At 46.0% G+C, this 12,477-nt stretch overlaps 2 protein-coding genes across 4 annotated transcripts in view; one reads left to right on the top strand and one right to left on the bottom strand.

Moving 5' to 3' along the window:
• The window catches only part of SMTNL1 (smoothelin like 1), a 208,942-nt gene that overhangs the window by 178,747 nt on the left and 17,718 nt on the right, over window positions 1-12,477 (top strand). The window lies entirely within an intron of this gene.
• TIMM10 (translocase of inner mitochondrial membrane 10) lies at window positions 8,207-10,975 on the bottom strand. 3 transcript variants are annotated; one of them, XM_059709317.1, is made up of 3 exons: window positions 10,836-10,975; window positions 10,229-10,338; window positions 8,207-8,637 (listed from the first exon to the last, which is right to left on the bottom strand). In XM_059709317.1, the coding sequence occupies exons 2-3, from the start codon at window positions 10,297-10,299 to the stop codon at window positions 8,436-8,438; spliced, it is 273 nt and encodes a 90-aa protein (XP_059565300.1). In that variant the 5' UTR covers window positions 10,300-10,338; window positions 10,836-10,975; the 3' UTR covers window positions 8,207-8,435. The 3 variants fall into 3 exon arrangements, with proteins under 3 accessions (XP_059565300.1, XP_059565303.1, XP_059565302.1); XM_059709320.1 differs by lacking the exon at window positions 10,836-10,975 and adding an exon at window positions 10,717-10,819; XM_059709319.1 differs by lacking the exon at window positions 10,836-10,975 and adding an exon at window positions 10,448-10,644.

The following is a 12,477-nucleotide window of genomic DNA, read 5'->3' as shown; positions in this document are numbered from 1 at the left end:
TGGAGACTGGCGGCTGGCAGGTGGGACACCGTGGGTGCAGGAAGGATGCAAACTCAGACCGGTCTGGCTTTTACGTGGTCCTTCTCCTCCAGGTCGGGAGGACCGCAAGAGCAAAGGCCTTGCAGCAGAAAAGGCACCAGTTCTCTCTGGCAAGAGCGCAGGGTCAGGCTCTCATGTTTTCACTTCTTAAAATTCACTACTGCTCCCAGAACTTCCAGATCAAGGTCAAGCTCCTACGCTTAGCACAAGAGGCCCTAGAATAAGGGCTCTAATCCAAGACAGTCATGGATCCCTTTGAGAACACAATAAAATACTATGTGTCCACTCCCTAGGAAAATGCATGTGTGAACCTGAGCGCACACACACATTTCCATTCAAATTTCAGGGTTATTGTGGACACTCCCCATGCTCCAAGGGTCTTTGGACCACCACCACCCTCCCCACCCCCTGCCCCAAGGCAGGGCCAATGGTTGGCCTTCCCCAACCCACATTTCAATGTTTCCCCTGGCAGCTCCCTGAGGGCAAGGGCCTGGTCTGTTGTGTTCACTGCTGTATCTCCAGCATCTAGAACAGCACTTGGCATCTAAGAAGCACTAGGTAAACACCTGCAGAATGAAGTGTGAAGCCATCTGGTTTCACACTCCATGCCTTTGCACCTGTGCCTTGTGGGGATGACAGAGTCCTTTCTTAATTTCTAAGGTTCTCATCCTTTACAACTCACGTCTTTCTGGAATCTGTCTGATCTCTTAGACTGGCTTAGGGGCCGTTCCCACATACTCCCCCCAATACTATTCTAACCTCTACTGAAGCCTTCACACTGAGCTAGAACCATCAGTTCACTTGCCTGCCTCCCTCCCGGTGAGATATCTCTTGGATAAATCTCTTGGGGGCAGGAGCCACATTGTAGGTGGTTTGTAAACCTATCAGGGGACCTTCCATGTCACAAGCCCATGGTAAACATCTGTTGAATAAATAAAACGGAGTGGTGGGAAACGGAGCTGAAAAGGCAGGCTGAGGTCAGTTTAGAATGACATCTGCCAGGCCAAGGACTTCCAATATTGTGAGATAGGTGACCGGCAAATCTTGGATTATGTTTTCTTTTCTTTAAAAAAAAAAAATATATATATATATATATATATATATATATATATATATATATATATATATTTCTTTATTGATTTCGGAGAGGAAGGGAGGAGATAGAAACATCAATGATGAGAGAGAACCATTGATCGGGTGCCTCCTGCACACCCCCTACTGGGGATCGAGCCTGCAACCCAGGTATGTGCCCTTGGCCGGAAAAGAACCTGGGACCCTTCAGTCCGCAGGCTGAAGCTCTATCCACTGAGCCAAGCCGGCTAGGGCTATGTTTTCTTTTGTCTTTGTTTTTCAGGAAGGGGATAGATAATATGGTCAGGTTTGTGTGTTAAATGAATGGAGAAGGATACATCAGGAAGGAGGGAGACTCTGATCCGCCGGCACTCCCCATACTTCCAGTAGAACAGTGCTATCACATTGGATCTCCTGTGGCTCTGGCTCAAAGCTGCTTCACAGATGAGTGGACAGGAGAGCTGGCTCAGGAGTGACCAGGCAGGGTCCTGATCCTGGCTCTGCAGCTGACTAGTCCAGCAACTTGGCTCAAGGTACTTGCTTCCAGAGACCCCCCTCTTCAAGCCTGTTAAGTGCCAAAAATAATAGTAAATTGGGTTCCTGAACCTAATTCTACTGTTGGAGGGGGTCTCCCACACCAACAAACAATTCTCAGAAGCCAGCAGAGTGTCCAAGAATTCAACTCAATTCTGACATTATCTACCCAGAGATAACATCAGGTTCCACAAGTTAATGGTTTAGTCTTACAAGACTGCCCGCGGTCCAAACATACACATTTCAGAAGCCAGCCTAAGCCCGACTCTCTGTGCTTCTGACCAACTGGCTACAGATTGGCGGTTCCAACGACCCCCTGCAAATCGGAATGCCAATCGCAAGTCCATGCTGTCGCCTGTGCTTCTGCCTGACTGGCTAGGAATCAGAGGTTCCCACATCCCCCTCCTTGGGTTCAATTAATTTGCTGGAATGGTTCTCAGAATTTAGAGAAGTGTGTTACTTACTAGATCACTAGTTTATTGTAAAAGGATACAACTCAGGAACAGCCAGATGGAAGAGATGCATAGAGTAAGGTACACGAGAAAGGGCCTGCCCTTTTCAGACCCACTTCTTTCCAAAAGTCTTCACCACCCAGAAGCTCCTGAACCCCATCTTCTTGGGTTGTTATGGAGGCCTCATTACATAGAAATGATTAAATCACTGGGCATGGACAATTGATTCAACCTCCAGGCCCTCTGTGCTTCTGACCAACTGGCTCCCCTGGAGTCAGAGGCCAGAGAAGGAAGGAGGGTGGGACTGAAAATGCCAAGCCTCTAATCACTTGATTGGTTCTCCTGGCAACCAGCCCCATCCTTTGGTGCTTCTGAAATTCACCGCATTCACATAACAGGAGACACCTGTGTCATTCTCAACACTTAGGACATTCCAGTGGTTCGGGGAGCTGTGAGCCAGAAACTGTGGATGAAGACCAAAATATATGAGGAATATAGTTGGTCACCTGAATGACCACACATATATTTCTTACATTATCTCAAGTAGTATCCAGTTTACTATGTAAGAAATTATCTATTCAGCCTAACAAATAGTTATTATATATCTTTGCATGCAGAATGTAAATAGAATGGCCACACTGCTTTGGGAAAGTTTGGTAGTTCCTCGGATAGTTAAACATAGAGCTACCATTCTGACCCAGCAATTCCATTCCTAGGTATATATCAGAGAATGGTGAACGTACAGCAACACAAAAACTGAGACCCAAATCCTCATAGTCGTGTAATTCATAATAGCCTAAAAGTGCAAACAACCCAATCATACATCAACTGATGGATAAAAAATGTGTGCATGCTAATACACAATATCAGCTGTCCATAAAAATGAGTGAGGTACTGATACTTATTACAAGAAAGATGAACCTTGAAAACATTATGCTTGGCAAAAAAAGCCAGACACAGAAAAACATATATTGTATGATTGTACCACATGAAATGCCCAGAATAGGCAGGTATATTGAGCCAGAAATAGATTAGTGGTTGGCAGAAACTGGGAAAATGGGAAGTGATTGCTAATAGGTGTGGGGTTTCTTCTAAGGGCAATGAGAACGTTGTGCAGTTGGATGGTGGTGATGGTTGTACAACTTTGTGAATATACTAAACTCTACTGAATTTTACACTTTGAAAGAGTGCTCATAATCCCACCATCCAGTCAGAAGGATCTACTGGAAACCCAGTGTTGATCAGGCCACTCCCCTTGAAAGCTTCCCATGATGGTTGAGGAAATGTACACACTCCCAACAACGCTTACCAGTATGTCCCGGGTCACCTACTGCCCCCAGCCTCCCTCTGGCCTCCCTCCTCTCTATGCTTTTGCCTTGGTGACCTCTTCTTGCCCATTAATACCCCATGTTCTCTCCCACCTGAAGTTCCTCCTGGGCATGGAACATTCCCGTGCCCTGACCTATCTAATCAATCTGATTTTGACTTAATGGTGACTTCCTTAGGGAAAGCTCCTTGCCTGACTCTAACAATATATCCCTTTGCTGTGTGACCTATGTAACATCCCAATTTCCCTTTGATGAAACTCATCATCAGATGTCTGTTTCCGTGATAAACTGTATACCCAGGGGGCAGGGGCCTGTACCTACCTGCCTTACCGCTATCTTCCCACAAGTAACAGATCCCACCATCCACTGTGCCCCCTAGCTGACAAATTCCTACCCACCCTTCAAATCTCACTCATGCCCTGGCCTGTATAGCTCAGTTGGTTGGAGCGACATCCCCTGCACCAAGGTTTGCAGGTTTGATTCCCAGTTGGGGCATATATGGCAGCCAATTAATGTTTCTCTCCACATCAATGTTTCTCTCTCTCCTTCTCCTTCTCTCTCTCTCTCTCTCTCTCAGCCAATCAATGTTTCTCTCTCCTTCTCTCTCTCTCTCCTCTCTCTCTCAGATCACTGAAAGCATAGCCTCAATAACTTTCAGGGGGACAGTCTTCTCTGAGCCCCCAGATATGGGGGCACATTCCTTTATGTAGCCTCACAACTTGCTGGACATCTCTTGTAGCTCATAGCACACTGTACACGCTACTGATTTTACTGTCTCCCCTCCATAGACCTTCTATTTTGCTTGTTTCTCTGCCCCAGCACCTAAAACAATGCTCATCACAAGACTCCTCAGGGCAGACCACAAGAATTCTTATGAAAATCCCTAAAATTGCATGCAAAATTCCATGTGCATGTACATTTTTCTAAAAAAAAAACACAGTCCGTGGCTTTTGTTGGGGTTTCAAAAGTGTCTAAGACCCAAAGGAAGTTAAGAACTTCTCCGCAAAGCTGAGGGAGTTTGTCTTTCCTTCAAAACAGCACTGCCAGCACAGACTCCTATGTGAACCATCCCCATCAGAATAGGAGTTCCTAGAGGGCAAGGATCTTTACGTTGTGTTGATTAATGTTTCCCAAATGCCTGGAATGGTGCCTGGCCCATCCTCGGTATAGGTGTGGAATGACCATAGTCTCAGATAATTGTAACAGCTGTGAGAACTGTACGTGGATTGGATAGTTACTGCTGCATAGAAAATTACCCCAAAATGTAATCGCTTAACATATATTATCTTAGTTTCTCTAGATCAGACATTGGGGTACAGCTTCAATGGGTCCTCGGCTTCAGGGTTGCTCATAAGGCTGCAAAGAGAGAGGGAGGGAGGGAGAGAGAGAGAACACACAAGATGGCCATTATACAATCTTAACCTGAGAAGTGGCATCCCATCACCTTTGCTGTGTTATTAGAAGCAAGTCTCTAGGTCTCGGGCACACCCAGGGGGATGAAATAGCAGCAGGCAGGATATTGAGAGCCATCTTAGAGACTGCCTACAACACATTTCCTCATATAGCATCCAGCTCATCTGAGCCCCAGAGCAGAAGGCGCAGACCAAATGCCTTCAGGTCAGGCAGACGATGACAAGGAAGAAGAGAGCGGAGGGAGGTTTGGTGGACAGCCGAGCCTCTGCCCACCTCTGCCCGTCCTCCAGACACAGCTACCAAGCAGCAATGTGCGCTGACTTATCAGATCTTCTAAGTTTTCAAAAGAAACCAGAGTCCAGATTTTTGTGAGACATTTCCTGATTTTTAAAGCTGTGATAATCTAGCAAGAACACATCTATGGATGTTTCTGTCTCTTCTCTATGGCTCAAAGGGCCTAAGCCATTCTAATATCCTTTGCATGTCTGTTCCATCTCCTGCACCCACCCACCCCTCACCCCCTGCACTCACTCACTGAGGGCAGGGGCCTAGCTAGCTCACTTTGGGCACTTTATGTACTTCTTTGTATGTTACGGGCCAACAATAAATATTGTTGAATGAAATGTGAAATTGCTGTCTCATTGGGAAGCACCTCCCGACCCCCAATCCCAGAGGACTGGTTAGAAGTAGGTGCTGCTCGCCCTAACCGGTTTGGTTCAGTGGATAGAGCATCAGCCTGCGGACTGAAGGGTCCCAGGTTCGATTCCGGTCAAGGGCATGTACCTTGGTTGCAGGCACATCTCCAGTGGGGGGCGTGCAGGAGGCAGCTAATTGATGTTTCTCTCTCATCGATGTTCTGACTCTCTGTCCCTCTCCCTTTTTCTCTGTAAAAAAACAATAAAAAATATTTAAAAAAAAAAAAAAAAGAAGTAGGTGCTGCTATCTGAATAAGTTGAAATCCTGGCTCTGCTACTCGCTTGCTGTGTGACTTTCAGCAAGTTATTAACTTTCCAGAGCCCTGGCTTCTTCATCTATAAAATGAGAATAGTGGTACCGCTTCACAGTTATTTATAAGAATTAACTGTAATAAACATAATTATTAGCACACTATAGCAACTCAATAGCTGTTCTTACTCCCACCGCCCCCCTTCTTTCCTCCCTGGCTCCCTGGCCCAGCTCCCCTTAATCTAGCGGTTCTCAACCTGTGGGTCACGACCCCTTTGGCGGTCGAACAACCCTTTCACAGGGGTCGCCTAAGACCATCCTGCATATCAGATATTTACATTATGATTCATAACAGTAGCAACATTACAGTTATGAAGTAGCAACGAAAATAATTTTATGGTTGGGTCACAACATGAGGAACTGTATTTAAAGGGCCAGAAGGTTGAGAACCACTGCCTTAATCCATTAAACCATCATCTACCACTATCCACCCTGGCAGCTAGAGGGAGCCTCTAAAATGAGAGATCTGTCATGCTCCCAGTCAGAGTTTGCATCCTTCAACAGTTTGCTGATCCCCTAATAGGAGAAAATCCAAACTCTAACATCTCACCAGGCTCTTCTGGACCTGCGCCTATCCAGCCTTCAGTTCTCATCTCTCACCACAGCTCCCTGCACACTCGGCACTCCAGGCACACCCAGGCTTGTTTCCTGAAACCTCCATACTTTCTGCCACTTCAAAGCAAGTGTTCTTCTCCCCACAACTACTACCACTTCAAAGCAAGTGCTCTTCTAGATGTCCCAGCTATGCGCTCAGAGAATTGGTGGCGTTACTCGCTAAACCTGAAGGCAGGTGCAATATCAATTTTCTTCACTCTCCACTCTTCCTAGCACAACGCCTGCATAGAATAGGCAAATAATTCATAATTGTAGAATTGTTCACAGCAGTGCCCGTCCCGTGAGCTGACAGCGCCACCTGTTGACCCAATCTTGCACTTCAGCACCCAGAAAGGAGCCTTAGCTCTCCGCCCACCACTAGCACAGATGAACAATGGTTTTGAAGTTTTCCAGGGGTCTATCCAGTGTCCCCTCACACAAAACTTCGCAATTAAAAAAAAAAAGAGCTAATATTATTGATGCTAAATGCTTTAGTTACTAACACAATTTTTACAACCACTCAATGAGTTATACTTTCATTGCCATTTTGTGGATGGGGAAACAGGCACCGGGCAGTTCAATGCCTCATCCACATCACACTGCTAGGAAATGTCACTCAGGCTGTCTGTCTTGAACCTGCACCTTTAAGCCTGAAACTCACTGCTTCTATTGTTTCCTTCACTCATGCCCAGCGACCTCCCAGACACTTCCATCTACAGGGAAGGCCCACTGTGAAGGTACTATCACAGTGGCACTGGTGCCAACCGAAAACTCACGTCGAGTGAGTGTCCCACACATTCTGAAAGCTGCACAACTCTCCAAGGGCACTCCTCGGGAAGGAATTAGATGTGGTGGCAGCCTCTCCTGTGAGACAGCACACGCAGCAGCCAGCCCTGGCCTCCATGTTACTGCTCTACTCGAGACTCCAGCAAGCACCGCTCCTCTGTGCCGCCAGCTCCTCAGAGGACTCTTGGGCCCAGCTGGGCGGATCAGACTGGGTGGATAGTATCTGAAGAGTGAGGAGTGCAGTCCCTGATTCAGGTGGACGCTGAAAGGCAGTGATCACTCAGTCCCCTGCCTGGATCACTCCCATCACACACCAAGTTGGGTTCCCTCACATGCTCGAAATCGCTGTGTAGAACCAAAAGACTGACTGCTTCCTTCTTAAACACAACTATTTTTCACTGGCTCCTCTAAGTATTTTTCTATATAATTTGTGAAAATGCCTGCCTCCACTTAATTTTGTTATTAAAATATATTTATACTATCAATAATTATTTTATTTTATAATTACTCATTACTTTATATATATTTAATATAAATATAAATGAATCCTTTACAAGTTATATCATCTATAATATAAACATTAAATATATTTATACATATTTAACAGTATATAGCATGTTATCTAAAAGTGTATATTTAAATATACAATATATATACATAGCCATATATATGGCTAAAATTTATTACTTCCTATGCCCCAGTCATTATTCTAAATACTTCACACATATTAACTCGTTTTTTATCTTTACAACAGCCCTATGATTATCCCCATTTTACAATGAGGAAGCTAAATGAGGAAATGACATGTTCAGGGTCACACATCAAGTGGCTCACCTGGAGTGCAAACCTAAGTCATTAGACCAGCCTATACTTGTAAACACTGTGAGACTCCCTCTGCTGGTAGAGGTTGTGCCGGTCCGCTGCCTTTACTCTGATGTGCCAGGCATCTTGATGCTAAGAGCATTTTTTATTTGCACACAGGTGTCAACAAAATCTTTTAATGTACACACACATACACACACACACGCACAGTCACATTCCAGTGTGACAAATACCCATTCTTCAACTGGGGGAGAGCCAGGCTTCAGGCTCCCGGAGACTCTCTAGAGACAGCCTAGGCCTGACAGTCTTCACAGATGACACCCCACAGGGGCACTTTAATTAGACAAGTGGGAAGGGACAGGGTGCACCTCGGGGTGGATCCTGCGGGGCCTCATGCAGGCCCAGAGCTCTGCTGCATCCTCTTCATCAGCTCTTCATCCTGCATAGACAACTCTGTCAGCTTTTTGCCCATCCGCTCATGGATGTCCAGGTACTTGGAGACACACCGGTCCAGGCATACAGACTCGCCCTTGGACAGTTCTGCTTCCTTGTAGTGGGGAGGCACACACTTTCGGTGGCAGGCACTTGTCATTCTGGGGGGAAGGGAGGGCAAGGTCAGGTCAGCAGCACCTTGTGGCATACCAGGAACTCTCATCCATTCCTGACGTGCTTAACTGATTCACCTCTGAGGCAGGCAGTATAAATCCTCAGTTTACACCTCAACTATTATGGAAGGTCCTTGAGAATAGGAACCTTACCTGAGCCCATGTTTATAACTAATTAAATAGAAATCATTAGTTGAGTCCTGGCTATGTTCCAGGCATCATGCTAAGTGCTTGACATGATTTTTATGGTAACCCTATAGTTACACATGATAAATATCCCCATTTTACAGATGAAGAAAATAAGGTACAGAGAGCCTCAGGACCACATACAGCTGAGATATTAACCCAGGTAGTCTGACTTCACAGCCTACATTTAAAAATTGTTCTACTAACATATATCCTCCAACACAAACCAACCAATAAGCAGAGGATACCAGAGAGCTCAAGCTAATAAAAATAGCAGACATATGTTGACAGCTTACTATGTATTGGCTTGATGCTAAGAGCTTGTCATACATTTTAACATTTAATACATTTTTTAAAGATTTGTTTTTATTAATTTTTGGAGAAGGGAGAGCGAAACATCAATCAGCTGCCTGACTCCTAAAAGTCCCCTACTGCGAATGGAGCCCATAAGCTGGGCACGTACCCTGACCGGGAATCCAACTGGCAACTTTTCAATGCATGGGATGATGCCCTAGCAACTGAGCCACACTAGCCAGGGCAACATTTAATATTTATAATGTCTCTATGAGGTAGGTAGCAGTATTGCCTCCATTTGATAGACGGGGAAACCACTGGCCAAATAGTCCAAGTAATTTGTCCAAGCCCATACTAGTGGTAATTGATGGAGCTATGAATTGTTCCCAAATTTGCAAAAGTACTGGGCCTCACATTGCTACTGACCAGCTGTGGACCCTGAGAAAGTTATTTAAACTCTAGAAGCTCCCCTGTTCTCACAGTAAAATTAACCCAGTGGATTATTTTTTGTTTATTTATTTATTGATTTTAGAGAGGAAGGGAGACATGTATATAGAGAAACATCAATTTATTATTCCATCTATTTATGCATTCATTTGTTGATTCTTGCATGTGCCCTGACCGGGTATCAACCTGTAACCTTCGAGTATCAGGACGGCCCACTTAACCAACTGAGCTACCTGGCCAGGGCCACCCAGTGGATTATTTTGAAGATTAAGAAAGATAATGCATGTAAAATGTTTAGCAACTGCCTGAGGTAGAGTAAGAGTTTAAGCAATGTTAAGTAAGTGGGATATGTTCTATTTTTCAAAAGGCAAATACTTTCAACCGTTCTTGGAACCTAACCAGAGACTGAACTGGACCTTCTCTCCTACTTAGCTCCTCCATGGCCAATCCATCCCAGTCTAAATGCCCAACTCCTTCTAGTGACCCTATGCTGAGTCTGCATTGGCCTTTGACCATGGGGGGTGGGAGTGGGGTGGAGTCGGTGCAGGTGGGTGCCCCCCTAAATTAAGCAAAGCATTTTTCATAAGTCATCCACCTCTACACTCAGCAAGAGCAACCTAGGATCCTTCCCTAAGACAGAGTGGGCTCTTACCTGTTGTACATATCAGCCATCATTTCTACCTCCAGCTCCGCCGCCAGCTGCTGGGCCCTGAGCGGATCCATCTCAGCCCTGCACGGTGATCTCCTTCCTACCTCCTAGTCCTGGGAAAAGACATCACCGTCAGCACCCACCTCTCCCGTTCACTTTCCCATCCCAGGAGTTAAAGGTGCAGAGTCATCATAGGGCATCAGACCGGCAGGGGCCACTGACCTGAGTTCAACCATCCCATTTCACAGATGTGGAAACTGAGGCCCGGGAGGGGAACACTGCCTAGCCCAAGGTCACACAGCACGTCACTAGCGGGGCTGGACATCGAGTCCCCGGGCCTGACGCTCAGGGCTCCTAGGTCACCTCTCCCCAGGAGACCGACAGACCGGGAGGGAACTCTCTAAACCGCAGGCCTGACCCTCCGCGGCCCTAGGAATTGGATCCTACGCGGAACAACGTGCCCGGGCCCGGCCCCGGCGCAGGGGCTGCACCTCTGAAGTGGCGGCGACATCACCAGTGTCACCCTTAGGTCAGACGTCACTCAACACAACCTGGAGCCGGTCACAAAGCCCCCGGTGTCCCCAACTTCGGGCAAACACTAGAAACTTACCAAGAACCCAGGTGGGCAAAGGTGGAAACACGTGGGCCACTTCCGGGCGGAAGTCCCGCCCCCTTTCGGATCCGGACTGGCTCTCGGAATGAAGTACCAACGAGGCGGCGCTAGGAAACCCGCTCCGGCTGAAGGCGAAGGCGGCTTGCAAGTGCTAGAGAGGACACCCAAATACCATAGAGGCTTGGGCGGAGTGCAGAGCGCCGGCAGCCCGGAGGTCAAGTCCCTGGCGTTGTCAAGGGAGAAGCTTGGGTTTATTGGTTCTCTGGGAAGGGGCGGGACTACGGCGCTCAGGGAACCTCGTCTCCGGTCCTCCGAGAGCGGACACCGGAGCACAAATCAGGCGCGTACGGGGAAAGACGCCCCGAACGCCGGTTCTCAGTTGGTGCTGCACGTTAAGGTCACCTGGGACGCTTTAAAAAATCCTGATGCCCAAGGCGCCTCTCATACCAATTACACCAGAGACCCTGGGAGTAGAGCCCAGATGCTATCAGTAAACTTTTAAATTCCCAGGTGAGTTAGATGTGCATTAATGTGCATTAGATGACGAGAAGAAATTACTATCATTTTAAGGGTGTAAAATGGCACTGTAGAAAAAAAGACATAGTAAAAGTAGATGAGGAAAATATGGCTTGATGTGAATAATTGTTAAATCCTGGTGATAGGTATTTGGAAGTTCAATATACCGTGCTCTCCACTTTCCTGTATGTTTTAAATTGGCCATAATAAAGTCTAAAACTTAAAAAACAAAAATACACCAATGATTTCTTTTTACTGAGCATCTGCCATGGACTAGGTGCTTTAATTACATTATTTTGTTTATTTTTCTTTTTGTAATGATTTTTTTAAAAGTTGACTTTGAAATGATTATGGATTTGCAGGAAGTTTCATAAATTGTACATTAATTCCTTTGTGCAACCAAGTTTGGGAACAGGTGCTTCAAGAAACTTTGTGTGAATACAGCTGCGTGCCTACAGGTCACTAACCTTTCTCTGGGATTACAAAGATAAGGGAGACATAGTTCCTGCTTGCAGAAAGACAAGACATATACTAGTATACTTCTGTTTTATTCAACTTCTGTTAGACTCACTGGGCAATAAGAGGTGAATAGGAGCTATTTTGGCTGCCACTAGAGTTAACCTAGTGTGTTTAGTAATGGGAGAAGGAGAGTGAACTTAATTGTTTCCACTGTTTCTCCCCACCCCCAACAACAACAACAAAACCCCAAACACCTCAATTCCTTGATTTTTTCAAGGGATTTACCAGTAAATGAAATTTAGGAGATACGAGTTAATAATGCAAGGGTACACTTCCCATTGGAGAAGGGGGGCTGAACACTTTGTATGGTTGGTCACCAAATGCTTAATTGTCCAAGAAAGTCCAGATTTCAACACTATGCCTTACTACTGCTCTAAGGACACATCTTTATCAAACCCTGGCCCTGACATTTTAAAATATATTTTTATTGATTTCAGAGAGGAAGTGAGAGAGAGAGAGAGAGAGAGAGAGAAACATCAATGATGAGAAAGAATCATGGATGGGCTGCCTCCTGCACTCCCCCTACTGGGGATCAAGCCTGCAACTCCTGGCATGTGCCCTTGACCTGAATCGAACCTGGGACCCTTCAGTCCGCAGGCCGATG

The sequence above is a fragment of the Myotis daubentonii genome, chromosome 9 (assembly GCF_963259705.1).
Source record: "Myotis daubentonii chromosome 9, mMyoDau2.1, whole genome shotgun sequence".
NCBI lineage: Eukaryota > Metazoa > Chordata > Mammalia > Chiroptera > Vespertilionidae > Myotis > Myotis daubentonii.
The sequence above is the reverse complement of the archived record's forward strand: the minus strand, read 5'-3'. Positions and strand labels throughout refer to the sequence as shown.

Bases quoted from the DNA above. Each gene is read 5' to 3' on its own strand.
- TIMM10 (XM_059709317.1), bottom strand. From the start codon at position 10,299: ATGGATCCGCTCAGGGCCCAGCAGCTGGCGGCGGAGCTGGAGGTAGAA. The intron at 8,638-10,228 runs GTAAGAGCCCAC...CCTTCCCCCCAG, and splicing joins ATGGCTGATATGTACAACAG to AATGACAAGTGCCTGCCACC.